Source organism: Serinus canaria, chromosome 3 (assembly GCF_022539315.1).
Source record: "Serinus canaria isolate serCan28SL12 chromosome 3, serCan2020, whole genome shotgun sequence".
Classification (NCBI taxonomy): Eukaryota; Metazoa; Chordata; class Aves; order Passeriformes; family Fringillidae; genus Serinus; species Serinus canaria.
In genome coordinates, this window is record NC_066316.1 from 70,464,521 (window position 1) to 70,481,726 (window position 17,206).

Here is a 17,206-nt window from a genome sequence, read left to right on the forward strand (position 1 = left end):
CTGAATTTTTAATGCTGCAAAGCCAAAGTCCGATGAGTTTCATGATACAAATGAAACCCGAACACGGAAAATAAATTACTAGTTTGCAGCTTAAGGAGAAAAGTACTGTAACTCCTGCAGCTACAAAGCAGTGGAATTGACACTGGGAACATGAGGTGGGAACATGAGGCCAGGGTGGAGGAAGGAGTGGGAAGGATTGCCTCTTGTAGCAGAAGTCTACAGTTACGTGGCTTAAGGCAGTAATGAAACTGCAGGGTCGTAACAAGCAAGGATTCCATCCAGGAGAAGAAAAAACAAAAAACCAAAACCCAAACCAAACAAGGGAGCACAAAAACAACAACAAAAAAAGAAACTTAACGAAATCAAACAATGGCAAAAGCCTAGCATGGATTCTATCTTCAGCAAACAGTTTTTTCTTCAAGATTAATAGAGATGCTTGCTTAATTTAAAAATAACCAGGCAGAATAATTCAAGCACTCACAACAACAGCAAGTTTAATGTCCATCAACCAAATGCAATCATGAACTGGTGTATGGGATGACAATTACTGGGCTCTCCAAGATTTGAGATTTGTGAAAAGCATTTCTCCCATTTGGCATTGTAAAAGCAATAGGTAACATTAACATTAAAAGCAGACAAAGAATTTTACATAGAAAGGTTAAAATAAGTAGCTAACTTCATACAAAACATCATTAAAATATTCCCACTATCCAATGTGTATATTAAAAAAACAGTACATTTTGTAAAAAACAGCCCTATGTTTAGCTGAAAATATGTAAATGTAAGACACACATGGATTAATTAAAACTACAGAAAACCCACATACTTTGTACTGGAAACATTAAATACTTCTGCTTGGAAAACACTTTCAAAAAGCACGTGCCACCTATTTGAAGGCAGCAATAAAAGTAAAGCAGCCTTTAATCCCTGCACTATTTTGAAACAACCAAAGCAACCTTAGGCTTGCCTGTAAAAACTCCTTTCATAACATATGCTTCTAAAAAAATCGTTTGCAAGTAAAAAAACGTTATCAGAAAAACCCATGAGATTCCAACAAGTGGGATTCTGATGGGGGAGGAAGGAGCAATTGACACAAATGTATCACAGTCGATGGCTTTACACCAAACTCATCCCATAGGAGAGACTGTCCCAGAGGAGTGAATCATTAAACACTGCTGACAGCCTGGAAGTACATTTTATATTTAGGAATGTAAAAAATACTGCATTTAATTATGCTGTTATAAACTACAGCTAGAAAACTTGTAAAAGCTTTGCACAACTCACCCACAGAGACTGAAAAACCAGCATAATGTGACCTGCGTTGGGAAAGATTGCTTGACTATTTCCATTAGAGCAAAACTGTTGTTGTGAAGAAATACAAATATTTCATCTACAGTATATAAAGTATGTATATGCGCTACTTTTTGAGTTTTTTATAAAGAAAAAATTCTATAGACTACCAATTCGTTTTTCAAAAAAAGTATTTTTAAGTAGTAAAGCTATAGTCATAACACAAGGAAAAAACGTCCTTTATTTGGAAGGACAGACAAAAGCAGAAGACCATTTAGTTATAAAAGCTGCATAGTTAAGGTCCTAATCTTGAAACCTTTATTTACATGAATAGGTCTTACTTTAAAGAACAAGTGTTTGCAAGATTGGAATCCAGCCATCATTAATCTTGTTGAAAGACTTTTTAGCATGAAGGACTTTGCTGTCCTTCCAAACAAACAAAAGCAGATAATTCTGCTGAATATTTTTCAAAAGTTCTGTCTTGTCACATTACAGAGCTCAGAAGTTAAAAAGAAATGTAAGATATGGGGTAAAACGTCACCGAAAAGTTCTAACAATTCAAGGAAAATAATTTGTTACTTAAATTTTATTCCTTTTCAAATGTTTCTGTAAATATGACTGCTTCAAGTTGGTGTGGTATCCAGTAGTATGATTTGCTTGATCATTAGGAGGGCAAGCCCAAGAGGCCATGGAAAATTGTGCTGTGCCTAATTTTTTTAACATCTTGGCTGAGTTGGTCAGAGCAGGGTGATAAGACCAAAGGTTGTGGGTTTGATCCCCATATGGGCCATCACAGAGCAGGACACCTGTGGGTTCCTTCTGACCCAGAATACTCTGTGGTTCTGCGACTACCCAAGTTTAAGTCTTCCTCCAAGCATCAATGAAGCAAACAAATGGCTCCTGAGAGGGAGGTTACATTTCTTTTCAGAGTTGTTCTCGTTGTCACCCTGCTGCCATTTTGGTGTGCAGCAGCTCCTGTGGGCCAGGCAGAGAACCCCAGCTCAGCTCCTTCCACACCCCAGAATGGACAGTGCTGCCACAAACGCTGGCAAAGCTCCAGGGAAAAGTGTTTGCTGCACACAGCTTTTATTCTCGCTGCCTGTGTATCAGTGTGCCCTGCGGCTGGTGGCCATGGCTGATGGAATACTCATCCCTAACCCAGAGATCAGGGGCACTGACCTCTTCTCTCTGGTAGTCAGGGACAGGACCTGATGGAATGGCCTGAAGTTGTGCCAGGGGAGGTTTAGGTTGGCTGTCAGGAAAAGTTTCTGCCCCCAGAGGGTGGTGGGGCACTGGAACAGGCTCCCATGGAAGTGGTCAAGGCACCAAGTCTGACAGAGTTCAAGAAGTGTTTGAACAAGGCTCTCAGCCACATGGCATGACTCTTGACTCTCTCCTGTGCAAGGCTTAAAGTTGACTCAATCCTTGTGGATCCCTTCCAACTCAGACTATCCTGTGATTCTGTGATTCTGGTCCTTCAGCACGGGGAGCTGGGACTGTCCCAGCTTAACCCACCCCAGTGGAGGGCATGGCTGTGTGTCGCTGTGGGGAGATGGGGCACACGTTGCACTAAACCCATGAGTTCCAGCAGTGCTGCCCTTCAGACAGTTTTCATCTATCATTATTTTGATCCTCAAAGATATTAATCAGCATTTCCAGTTCTGCACCGTGTGCCAAATTGGCTTTTTTTCCCCCCTTTCTGTTTATAATGAAACAAACGAACCGAACATTTAAACCGTATTTAGAGAGTAATAAAATCTTTGAATCTCTCCTATCAATCACTTCCTTGGACCACAGCCGGCTGCCCGGGGAGGACCAGGTTATAAATGGCCCGAGGAAGCGATAGGCGATGAATAGCCCTGACCCTCGCTCCCCGCTTCGCTCGGGGCTTGCAACCTGAGCCGGGAGGGGGCAAATTCCTGCGGCTCCCGCTGCAGCCGGCCAGGGCGGGGAGCGGAGGGCGCCGCAAGGGAGGCCCCGGCCCCTCCTCGGCGCCGCCGCGGCACCCGCGCCCCCGGCACCCCCTGCCCGCCCAAACCCAGCTCCATCCTGCCGTGCCTCCATCCCCGGAGCAGCCAGGGGCAGCCCCTGCAGCAGACTCAACCTGCGGCGCTCGCAGTGACCGCGCGATTAACGCGACATCCACGCCGGGGAAGAAGCAGCAGCTCGGTCCCTGGCCAGAGCGGAGCTTTCCGCCCCCCGCCCCAACTGCGGCGCAGCAGAGAAGTCAACAGCTGACTGGCAAATCTTGCCAGCGAGCAGAAAAACTAAGGCCCAGAATCTTTTCCTTTGGCCCCTTCCAGATCTGCAGTGATCCAGAAGGGAACTGGCAAGTATAAAAACCGCGGTTAAAGTCGGCATCACCCTCTGCCATTCCTCCACCCAGCAGAATCCAAACTGACCTACATTGTTAAACCCGTTTCCTGAAACACGCAGGAATGCTGTACAAGATGAAAACAACCGCTTGTATGCAGATATCTCAAGGATCTTGTATTTCCTATATTAGCATCTATTCATAATGAATATTTCATTCTGGGTTTTTTGCATAATTTCTAAATTAATTCTTCTGATTTGATTCCTTAATGCTTGAATGTAGCTTTTTAATAGTTACATATTAATAGCAACATTGTGACCAGAAAGCTTTTGATAAAATTTGTCAAATTAATGGAAACTGCACATTTCAAAATCTTAACAGCTGCTTTTGACACAACAGTATTTTGTTTAGTAAATGTGTAAAAATTATGTTACAATAATGTAATCAGTATTTTCCAACAAACCAATTATTAAAGGAAGAAAGGATTAATGTCTTTCTTCTGTATTTAGCATGTCCCTTATTGTTTGATGATTTACTTCCATACAGATTTAATAAAATGAAGCAATTTGCTCTTTTGTCCATCATATTTGGCAGTGAGTTGTTAGCGTTCCCAGAACTATGTGCTCAAAAGACAAATTCAGATTAACTTAGTTAAATCACTGGAATTAAACAGTAACAAAAAAGAACCCTGTACTAAATTTTCTACATGTTCACATAAGTGGAGAAAACTGTAGAACAGTACACATTTTTATCTGCCAAGTCCTCTTTCAGACCTGAAATGCCAGGAATTTCAAACTTGTCCACAAAGTGGCACAGCTACACTTAAATTAATGAAGATCCTGCAGAATGTGCTGCAAGAAACTCAGACGAACATTTGTGTATGACAAGTTCATACAAATAATGCTGTTATATAATTAGTTTTGGGAACATTTTAAAGATTACAAAGCTGCCACAAAGATAGTAAAAAACAAGTCCACTGAATGATAGTTTATACACACAAAACCCCCTTTCATTTATTTAATCAAGCTTTTCTGGTTTCAGTATCTAAGCTCCCAAATGAAAATGTCAAATAAAAAATCCTTGAGACAAGCTCTGCATATGCACTGAAACTCCTTGACAACTATTTCACTGACTTCACATGGCTCAACATTTCATCTCTTGGTAACATTTGGCCCTTGAAATGTAGATAAAACATCCTGTACTTTCAAAATGCACATCAGATGGAGGGAGAAAACAGAAACTGAGCTAAGGTTTAGCAGTTTTTAAGAATTTAACAAATAGATTATATTTATAATCCTGAAACCAAAAATGCTGCAACAAAATCAACCATGTTATGCCATTAGCTCACTCAAGAGATTATAATACACTATAGGTGCATTTCATGACACCTATTGTGGTCTGTGCTGGCTTAGATCCCTTGTAATGGACATTGAAATAAAAGGAAGTCAAATCATAACTATGAAAACATTTTAGTGCTTTATATATAATTTTTAAAAATATACTGATTCCCATGAAAAAGATATTAATATGTGGATCACAGAAAATCTTAAACATTGATTACACTAATAATGAGCACTAAAAATAATTCATCTTTCACCAAATGCTCCAACTGTAGCTGCTTCAGCAGTCTAATCTTAGTCCATTTACAGCTGTCACCAGTTAAAGAATGATCATCCAAAGAAGAGGAACTGTGTGAAGATTAACAATAAACCCACACAAGCATGGAACGGGCTATCATTTCCCAATAAACTACTTATCATTATTCTCAGTAAAAAAGAAACTATACTACAAGAATAAATTAATCTGCCATTTGAAGAAAAATATGTAATTGCTCAATTAAAATAAATGAATGAAGATTAATGTAAAAATTCTTCAGGGAATCTGGATCTACCAATTATGTTATCAAACATAAAGAGATGTTGCTCAAAGCAGACTGCAGATTAATTTAATATGCATCCACGTTCTTGAAAAATGTAGTTACTAAATGTAAATACATATAAAATGGAACATGCATTTTTATTTTTTATAAAGTCTTTAATAATTTCTACTGAAGACAATGTAGGCACAGATCAAATTTAAAGGAACCTTCCCAATCAGTGTCTTCAATCTATATAATTTTAAACATTTTCAAATCAAATGGATTGTATTTGGGAATATTGTAAACTTCTTTTTTGAATTCTTGAGGAAGAGAAGGCATTGCTAAGAGGAAAATCTGATAACCTACTTCCTTAGTGTAGATAATAGACTATAGTCCAGGATAATTAAGCACTCCTTAGTGAAAGATGTGGTAATTACTGCTCCATTTAGTGTTTGCAAAAGCGGGAACTAACACTAACAAAATCCTATTCCTGCAAGTCTAAGCAAAAATTTTATCTTCACATAAAATTATCTTTTATCTACTATATTTCTGCCTAAAAATCTTGAATATTGTTGTCATGTTAACAATGTACCTTTAAAATCTTTTGCTCTCTTATCCTCCACAGTTCAATCCCACAGTCCTCTCTTTGTGACTAGTGCTGTAAAGTCAGTGGTGACATGTAAAGGTCTCTACAGTATCAGAAATGAAGAGTTTCTTGGCTTATTAATGCATCCACTTCACATCCAGAATAAATTATTTCAACAGAAATTATCCAATAGAAATGATTTCATCTTTTTTTCCCAGGTTGCAGTAGTTTCTAAACCAGGATGCCCTTAGATCAGCCTGCCTGTTAGACCCACCCAGACCCCTACACAAGAAACCACACATTCCTTACAGGGTTCACTTCCACCCCACATTTCCCACCCAATAAAAAGTTTCTGCAAATCATGCTACATGAAAACACTGAACAAATGTGATTTTGACTCATGTAAAACAGCTATTACAAATGTTTCTTTAATCAACACACACACAGAGGCACATAAAACTCCAAAACCAAACAACAAAGCAGGCAAACAAAGCAGCTTTGGCACAGCCAAAGGAGAATCTCCACTGCAGTGGAGACCCGTTGAGGACTGTGGTGAAATGGAAACTTTTAAACTAACTTTATTTAAAAATATTTGAGGATTATACAGTGCCTCCAAATCCGTGAACTGTCCACCTGCTCCTGTCTGAGCTCCTCCCCACCAGCCAATGCTCTCCCTTGTCTCTGGGTAGTATCTCTGCATTCCTGACACCAGGGCCTGGGAAGAAGACAGATCCCAAAGGATCAGCCAGTAGGACTCCCATCCTCCCCCTCATCAACACAAATATGCAATACTGCAAGTTACAAGGTTTTCAAAAAAATTTCCCAATACCTACTGCATCCCATCAGCCCTGCCAGAAATCTGCATGGGGCTCAGAAACTGTTCAACACCCCAAAGGCACATTCCCTGCAAGGGAGAACTGCATTCATCCCCAACAGAACCTGCCTGTGCCCACACTGTGGATTCCTTCCCACACTGGGAGTAGTATTTCACATACTTCTCCCATTTTTTCCTACTGTGAGGAACTTACTTGGGACTGAGCAATTTTTCAACAGGAAGATGTAAAAACACCCCACATTATCAGCCTGATATACCTCAGCATCCGAGCAGACTGGTAGATGTGTGGCCAGGTGAATTTGTAAGACATTAAATATTATACATTCACAGTAGGAAATAAGTAGCATACTGTGAAAAGTATATAAAAGTTACACACACAACATAGTATGTATGCATGAACTCAACAAGTTGTATCACTTTTAGTCAACTGTTAATTAAGAAACAGTAACCCAAATCCTGTTTACAGCCCTACACTTTAGGCACAGTACAGGAACAGCTCAGATTGTTTTTGAGCACAAAACGTACACTCAGAGCCTTATGAACACAAAACCCTGTGAACAACAGAGTTTCAGTAAAAACATTCATGTAAGAGTCTTAACATCCACTTCTAAGTTTCACAGGTCAGCAGGACCACTTCACAAGAGAACACTGAGCAGAATTTGGCCCAGCAGGTCTGTAATCAACAAGAAGGGAAGGGATGTCACAATTTCATTGCATTAAGGAAGAGGTTTTGTTCACTGTTGAAACAGCTCTCAAATTTCCATTCACTTGATGTACTATTAGTGTTTAATATCTGGGGAAGAGGGCAGCAAACAAGTTTGTGGATAATTCTTGGATCTTATTCCACTTTAATGTCAAAAATGGCTGATTCTCAGGATGGATAATCTGCATGTCTTAGACCAGGTAATAAAGTGGGTGAGACAATATATAATTTAAATACAGGATGCAGTTCAGGGTCTAATCCCACATCTAGAGAAGTCTGCTTGGGTCTATTAGGTATGTTTGATTCTACTACTTTTACATATTTCTAGTATTTCCAGTACAGTGAGTCTAAGAATATCCACAAATTATTACACATGGCCAGCAGAGGCTTTTTAAACCCCCTTATCTCCCCTAAGATTGTATTATTACAAGTGGCTCATAACACTAACCAAGATTTTGATCACCACCTTGCAAAACACAGTTGCAAAATGAAATAAAATATTTTTTAAATTATAGCAAATGTGCACAATTAAGGGATTTTAAAGACACCTGTACTTTGAAAAAAAAAAAATCGAAATTATGCTTATTCTGGTCTTGTTAAGGAACACAATGGCTATCACTTTTAGTCTCAGTTTCAGACCAGGGTTTATTTCAGTCCACATATTTATAGACCATAAACAGAGAGTTATAACACAAATATTAAAGTAGCCACATGTGGTACTATAATAAAAACAATCAAGAAAAATAAATTCTCTCAGCACTGCATACCTATAAATTAGCATGGCTAATTAAAAGAAGGCCTCTCTGGGAACAGATTATCTTTGATGGGAAAGCCACTATCAGCTAAATTGATGAAAATTACACACTTATGAATGTAATAACAACATTAGCATTTTCTGAGAGGGCACAAGATCTGTTATACTCATGAAATATTACTTTGATTTTGTAGATAAATTCATACACTCCAAATATTGATTACATAGGCCTTTACTCAGATTTTACGTGTTAAACAACTTTAACTAGTGAAAATATTAACTTATGATGCTAAAAAATTAATCCAAGCTTTTCAGCCATCTTCAGAAATATACAACTCTAGAACCAGATCAGAATTTTGGAATAGAAACTGTGTGATTTTCTTGGCTCCTGCACTGATAATAAAATAAGAATATTCTACAAACTCTCAGAATAATAATCTCAAGTGCTTTGATGTATTTAACTTTCAAAGTTGAAAATCCATACATACGGAATAATTAAGGAGCTGTACTCTCCAGATTATCAATTAATTTCACTAAGACCTCACCTATCTGCTAAAAAAAAAAAATCTATCCAAATTATTATGAATATGCCCTGTAAATATATTATTTCTGTTCTGTAGAAGAAAAAGCCCACATATTATTTACATGTATCAAAGCTTCCCTGGTTTTTTTTTTGTCTGCCTTATAAATAGTGCTTTTTAAAAACTGCAATCAACATATTTCAGTGCCACCACTGAACTGTAATCACTTAACAAGAAAAAGAGAAACTGGAAGACTGAAGTGTGACACAAAGACTGCTGAAACATTTCAAAGAGAGCTCAGATGCTTGCACTCTCATGCCAATACCCTCAAATGCCCTTTTCCTTGAGAAGTCATTATCACTTTAGTTGTCTCTCCATCCCCAACTGAAGGTGGCAACACAAGAACTCTTGCTATTTTGCACCAGGAGACTGCAGTTCCATTCATCACATTTCCGTGACAGCAGCTTCCAGCTCTTTCCTCCAATACCTCCACCTCACCCTGGCTGCTGCTGCTTGCACCCTTGGCCACCCTTCCACAATGCCAACACTGCCCACCCCTATTTATTCTTGGGGATTCTCTGCTATGAAAAATGATACAAAAATCAGATACAAATCCGAACACTTCCCCAGCTGAGTTTGCAATGCAGCCTCACAAGCACTTATCCTAGTCCAACATGAAGAGTGATATCAAAGCTCTTGACTGAGGCAGCAGCACAGCTGCCCAATGGAGAAGTCATCTCACGGATTCCCATGAGAAGGGCGGCTGTAGGAGTTTAAGCCTCCACCTATTCACCCCACACTGCTACTGCAAAGCCTTGTTCAGCTGCTTGCAGAGCAGCTGCTGAACCTGCTCCATGATACAGCTTTGCATGTTCAGAAAAAAAACAAATTCAGTGCCAGTTTTCCTTAATACAGCACACTGTGACGCTTGCAGCAAGGTCCACAGCTGCTCCACACGCAGCCAAGCCATCTCTGGAGTGAGGTACAGAATTCCCTTTAGCCATCTCTCAAGCAGTTAACCTCCCCTCCATTTTAAGTCTGAACCAGCCAGACTAACCTGAGGAAAAGCATGGACACCAGTTTCCTCAGCTCAGTAGGCTTAAGCAATTAGATGCACTTCCCCACCTTCCATGCAGAGGTGTTTACTGATACTCTGCTAATGTAAAAGCAATTTAAGGATTCACTGCTTTCACCGGTGATGGCCATAAGGCAAAAGCCAGTCCAAATCTGTCCTGAAGAACTGTCCTTTAAAAAGAGACAAGCATCACACAATACCTCTCTAACTTTCTTGGTTACTTTCAGCTGGTTTTTAAAAAGGCAAAAAAAGCACTCCTACATAAAGGGAGTTAAAAATTTAAACTGCATGTCCTTATTTATTTGGGTTGGTTTTAAAAAGTATCATAAATGGTCTTTACCATCTAGTTTCTAGTTCCTAGGATCATCCTTTAGTGATAGTTTCACAGTAACTTTGACACACCTTTGTAGAAACTGGTGGGTCTAATTTTGCTTCTGTTGATAATTAGTGGGGAAATAAGGCAGGCCTTTACTGCAATGGGTTACTTAAGGAAGATGAATCAAATAATATTTACATGGGAGTATGCTTTGTGAAACAAAACTCTGGATAGTTCTAAATGTACCTACTACCTTGGTAATGTAGTTGCAAACCATAACAAGCAACGATAACAACATTTTTCCCAATTTGACAATTCATTTCCTTTTAGCTTTGGTTCATACATCTGCTTTGATATCTTATGTTTGTGCTCCAGACAAAATATCCTCTTCCTTCCAGTATCCCAACCCCTTTGCACAACTTCCTCAGTCTTGGAAAAAAGGAGGATAGCCTGCTCTGGAAAGGGTGCATTTACTGCTCTGCCAAAGAGGGAAATACCTCTTAAAACAAAGTTGTCCCACTGCAACCCTTTGCCTTTGGGCCACTTGTGATTTCTACTTGTCAACATGCAAGGTTTAAAACTCTTCAGCCAAGTCTGATCTGATTCAACACCACTTAGGTTTAATGGTGTTGCCATTCACTTAAACACTATATAGGTTTACTAATAACAATTTACTACAGTTAATATAAATAGATGAAATATGGAAGGTTTTGAAGAAGGCAGCTCCATAACTAAACTAACCAAATTACAAGTTTCTTCAGACAACCATCTTAAACCATCAAGCTGTCAGTGAAGTATTTTGCCATCTATGTGCCCATACACTATGCTAACTCATACAATAATTAGTAGCCAAAACAAATTTTTCAAAATTAAAAAAAAAAAAAATCCCAAAATGCTGTAGCACTCCACACCACAATCAGTGGTCCCCATCATTTCTCTGCGTGCTGCAGCACAGCTGGTGAGTGCCAAAGCTTGGCTCAGGGTCTCTGGCAGCTCCATCCCATTTGGATGCTACACACACTCAGGCTGCTGAGCAGACTTTGACACTCGTGGCTGATCCCTGCCGGATCTTCCACACACATGCTCAGTGCAGACACACTTCCTTCCTCAGCCTCCCTCCCTAAATCCTGCTAGCCACTTTTGTTTTGATTAGGACTGGGCTTGCCTCATCCCCAGCAGAAGTCAAAGATGTCAAGACTGTAACAGCATACTCTGCATGGGGACTTCTATACTCCAAACAGGCATTCCTATGTCATATTAAACACAAGGAGCAATGAAATACTGATCCCACTTGCTTGCCCAGGACTTCCAGTTATCCTGAGCAATGAAGCAGTTTTTAAAGGCTCCCAACAAAACAAATATGAAAAAGGTGTGCTAGATGAAAGAATAAATGCATCCTTGAAAAAGCACAGGATCATATGCGCTCACAATATAAGAAAGTCAGCTCTGAGTGTATAATGTCATGCCCTACTCTGTCATAGAAAAAGCAGTTCAGCTGTGCCTAAAAACTAAGAATTCAAGGAACAGGCATCTGATTCATCCTTGAAAAGGACAGTTGGTCACATTAAGGTAAAAAACTGTTCAGATGCTGCTTGTATGTCTCATTTTCCATTTATTCTTCTGTTTACAGTCAAAACAGTCTCAATAATTTTTCCTCCTTCTTTTGTTATAGGTGCTTGAAACAGTAAGAGCAATCTTTATAATACAAAAATGATAGTACAGTACAGAAGGACTCAATGCAAGAAAAAAGGGTGTTTTCCATTTTAATAAAATTTTATTGTAACAGTAAGAAAGTTCAGATGAAAGTGAAAAATTTCAAGCCAACTATGTTCCTTTTAATGAGAAGACAAAATACACCAGCTCCTACATGCTGCTCCTCCCTTCCTTCCTCTCCCCATCTCATAAAAGAGGATCCCAAAGAATGATTGTTATGTTTAAGGTCCCAGTTCAGAAATATTGTATCAATCCCTTATTGTGGTAAGAATTTTGGACTACAGAGCCAGGTCCCAACAACTCCATCTAAACAGAACAATCCATTCCATCCTAAAAAAACACATTACTGAGAAACAGACATAAATTCTTAACTCTCACAAACATGCATTTAATTGCATCTGTTTACATTCAGCACCCTACAGCTCATGATCATCTTTAACATCTGTGCTCCACACTAAGCAAAGGAAAAAAGACTTGTTTCTAACTTAGTCTGTACAAAGTGTGTGTGAAAATATACAGCATTTTTGCCTTACTGCCAGCATCCAAAAGAAATAGTATATATTTGTCCAATTTGGAATGTGCAAAAAAATTTAACAAACATCATCCTTTACTGATTCTATGGGAACTTCAGCTCTTCTGAGTTCTTTGCACTGAAGACCTTTATTCAGGTGCACCACACAAGTTTCCCTCACTTCACCTCTCCAGTCTGCTTTACCCTTTGACAAACAGAACTTCTTCTAAAATTTAGTAAGAGCCACTCACACATAACTAGGTCCAGAATCCACATCACAACAGAGAAACAAGCTGTATTATTTATTCCATGGTAACTTACAGAGAGCATATGATAATATTGAGCCAAAGTCAGTAAGATGCACAGTCCTTGGATTTAAAAAGGTTACAAAGGACTATCATTGCTACTCTTTTTTTTTTCAGAAGAAACAGAGTTGACTTGGCACTGTGCATTGATGCACTGTGCATGGCTTCTGTTCAAAAAATCAAATTGTTTTTAGGACTCATAATTTTTATATGACCCTGAATGACTCAAACACAAGACTTAAAGATATAAGCTGTATCAGAATAGACCTAAAAAGGAAAGGACTGGATGCAAGTGTACCAAATTACATTGCAGACACACAGATGCACATGCATAATGGCTGATGAGTTTCTACCTTAAATAATGCATCCAGCTCTAGGTACTGCATTGCCAGAAGGGTAACCACAGTCCGAAGGTAGTTCAGAGGAGATCAATCGAAATGATTAACACCAAAGGAAGGGCTTAAAAGGCAGGGTTAAAAACTCAATACTGCAGCTGTTTTGTGAATAGGACTTTCATTGGGTGAAGGGGAAGAGAAGTCCAAACAAAAGCATGCTCCTCTAAAAATATATCAATATATACAATTAGCAAAGCACTGACTTTAGAAAAATGTGACTATAATCCACACATAGCTAAGGGGGAACTCCAAGAAGAAAGCAAAATTATTTATTGCAAGCTCAAAAGTCTAGGTATAATGAGCTAAAACTATTACAGGAATTTTGACTTGACATACTGTAAGTTTTTGCTCATAGCAAGATCTCATAAACTGGGCATAACCTCACCGAAAAAGAGTAAGATAAGAAAGTAAAAATACCACAGCGGGGTTCAAGCTAGCTTTGACAGAACTTAGACTAAGTGAAGTAGAAGCTTCTCTCACCTGCTCAGACTGCCTAATTCTATAAAATTATACTATTAGCTACAAACACTGCAGAAAGAGTGAATGAATGTATGCAGCACTACCTGCACACACTTAAATGATGAAGTGTTTTCAAAGCAGTTTTGAACAGTAGTGTTTTGTTTCAACAGACTAATAAACTAACATCTTTGCCTTGAAAAGGACCCTTCACATGACAAATTTTTTCAAATTAAAGAAACTAATAGGAATAGGGTCCAATCACTGCTCAGGCAACAGACTGTTGTACAAGCAGGAGCATTAAATAACATTACAGAATTAAAGACATTTTTATGCTCTGGCTGCCACTGCTAGAAGTGGACAGCTAGTCAGCTAACAAAGCATTCTATGTAGCAATATCAATTATATAAAATGTACCCTGAAACACAACAGACAGTAGTTCTCCCTGTTACATTACACAGAAAACTGATGGAAAGAAGATTCATGTCACCGTGAAGTTTATATATACATATATATATATATATATATATACACACACACCTTAGATTTCATCAGAATGAAAATGATGAGAACCATACTTTCTTTGCTGCAAGAGCAATTAATTACAAAATACTAATAACTTCACTCATTAATATGTAGCTCTAAGTAAACTCAAAATTATTGAGGCACACAGTTAACATGCAATGAAACATGGTATTTTACACTGTGACTGTCTGAGAAACCCAAGGGTATGGATAAGTTGCAGATTATTAAACTGCAGATAGTTGCAGATTATTAAACTGTAATAAAGAAACTTGTCTAACATTTCCTTCTCTTCCCCTCCTTTAGGGAACACAACTAAATAGAGACCTTCAAATTTACTACTACTTTATTATTTTCTATGACTACTTTCCATTATGAAACTGAAAACCTTGTCTAGTATTACTTAAATGTATCAGGTTATCACGTAGTTCAATACTTCTCTATTTCCACAGCTCTAAGAATATCTTTGTTTCCAGATGTGTTTTTTATTAACAGCACTGCTATGTTTTAAATATTGTCTTCTACTATACAAGAAGCAAAAAATTACATACATTAACACAAAATTACATTAAGGAAGAGGGGGTTTTATCTTTAAAGTAAATTTATATGACTGTAAAGAGCAACTTCGTGACTTAAGATACAAAGAAGGGAAGAAAACGGGAAGAGGAGGAAGACTGCTCCTTCTTTGATAAGTGTTTCATTCATTCAGTTCTAAAGAGAAAAAGCAGCAGCAAAGAGGGGGCAGCTTATACTCCAGTAGAAAGCAGGAAGTGTAGGAATTTAGTGAGTTCACTACTGGATTCTACGCTTTGTACATAATTTCAAATGCAAGCAGTGTACTGAAGTGCAGACCCTTAGCTGCAAGGGCACATGTGTGTCAGGCACCAAGACCAGAATCCACCCCACCCTGCACTGCAAGGCAACAGGCCACAGCAGCACTTGCTTCAGAAGTTTCAGCCACCTTCTTACTAACCTAATCAAGGGTGTATGAGATAAAAAAGCCTGATAAAGTTACTGCAGAATAAAGCCGGGCCACCAAACGCAACATTAAAAGGGAGTCACTCTACAGCCATGGAACAGCCCCTTCACTGTCACTGCAAACGTCATAGAAAACGGACAGCCACTAAAAAGATGCCTTTTGCCTCCCTAACATGGCCCTGGCCAACCCCAAAATGGTCTCTCTACCTGATAGATCTCTTCTCTTCCCTGATCAGAGGAGATGGGTGAAATTCAAAATAGCATTGTAGCAACTCACAGAAGGACCAGGGAAGGTCTTCTTCACAAACCACAGTACAGGTCTCAAAAAAAGTTCCCTTATTATTTTGAACCTATTTTGCATCTGTAACTCGTTTAACATGAAGGCATTCATACCAGTTTCCACGTTCAAAACATGAAACCAACCATGCTGCTTAAAATTAAAACCATGGAACATACACCCCTTGTCTCCCCAACAGCGTTACAGAGACATTGGTTTTGGTCTGAATACTTAATAATTACTCTTTTTTTTTTATTCCCTAGAAAGGAATAATTAAAAATCAACCAACCAAACCACATACACGCTTCAGAGTATCACCACAGGGACACTCTCAGGTCTGAATTACTGCAAAATAACACTATAATTATGTCTTAATTTCACTAACTAATCTCAGATGAGCTTTTAAAAAGTAATTCGAGGTTTACAAGTAAACCGTTTAAAACTGTACTCAAATGTTATCTGAATGAAACCCGACATTTATTTATCCTTTTCCCAGCTTAATTTTAAACAGTTTCCAATGAAAGGCATATCTGCTCCTGATCAGTCTGGTGACAAATGATAAACCTTGTTAAAAAGTGTGACATTTGAAAATAAATAAAAACCACAGGAGACTTTTCCAACCAAGGAGGAAGATACGAAGAAATATTACATCCTTGCACAAATCACCAGCCACAGAGACTAAGCACAATCTAACGACCTTATTTACTCAAATTGTACACTGCCAACAAAACCACTACCTGAGGCGACTCTTTAACTACAGATGTACTTAAATACCTAGAAAAAATAGGTTACTTCTCTTCACACAAAACCGGAGTCCCACTGAGCTCAACCAAATGTGGCAGGCTGAGATGGAAGACAAAAACGGGTCTTACTTGGTGTACAAAGACATCAACTGGAGACTCCAAGGGGCTTCCCTCTCGGTTGCTCATGGAGATGAACCCGAATCCCATTCTCACATTGAACCATTTGCAATGGCCGGTTCCGTGCAAAACCTGGGATTCCTCTTCTTCTTCCTGCTCCGGCAACTTCCCGGGTTCGTCTCCACCTTTACTCGCCCCTGCTGAGGTAGAGGGAAAGGCGGGGGATGTGGGGGTGTGGGGGGGAAGGGGGCAGAAAAAGAAGGAAGAGAAGGACAAGATGCAAAGCAAAGAGTTAAATTCTGGTAACATCCTTTTGCCGCTGTATAAAGGAGTTATTACAAACGGAACGGAAAAAAAAAAAAAAAGAAAAAGAAAAAGAAAAAAAAAAGGGGGGCGAACAAAACAAAATCAAAAAGCAAACGTTGAAAAGTGCGTCTTTTTCCTAAATCCTAAAATAAACAACCTTCTCCCCATAATACGTAAAAAATTAAATCACCGGAGGTCACAGAGAGGAAACACTGCGCACGGAGGCTCTCCCTCTCTCTGAGCCCAGGGCAGCCCACGTTTTTGTACATACGTGTATTTTTCCATTTAACTCCATCTTTCAGCCACATTACAGCACGGAACGCGATACTTTACTTGAATATTGCTGGTTTAAGACCGATCCCATTTCTCAACAGAAATTCTCAGCCCAATTAGTCTCTCCTCGCAAGGCGCAGGACCGGGGGGGGGCGAGGGGGGAGGCCGGCCGAGGAGGGGTGGAGGAGAGAGAATAAGCAAAATTGGGTAGATTGCACAACTGGTTATTGCACATGCAGCGCCGAAACCACTATTTTCCACCGTGTATCCATCCCTCCTTGGAATAAACTTTCGATTAAAGTTGGGACAGGTGTACGGCCGTTTTCTCATCCCACCACTGCAACTGTGCTTAATCAAA

At 39.1% G+C, this 17,206-nt stretch overlaps 1 protein-coding gene across 1 annotated transcript in view; it reads right to left on the minus strand.

The window, feature by feature from the left end:
* LIN28B (lin-28 homolog B) overlaps positions 1–16,844 on the minus strand; it is a 77,915-nt gene extending 61,071 nt beyond the window's left edge. Inside the window, exons 1-2 of the mRNA XM_050972966.1 lie at positions 16,766–16,844; positions 16,282–16,469 (exon numbers count right to left, since the gene is read on the minus strand). Coding sequence (XP_050828923.1) covers positions 16,282–16,469; positions 16,766–16,844 — 267 coding nt within the window. The remainder of the gene's footprint in view (positions 1–16,281; positions 16,470–16,765) is intronic.
* Positions 16,845–17,206: the final 362 nt, after the last annotated feature.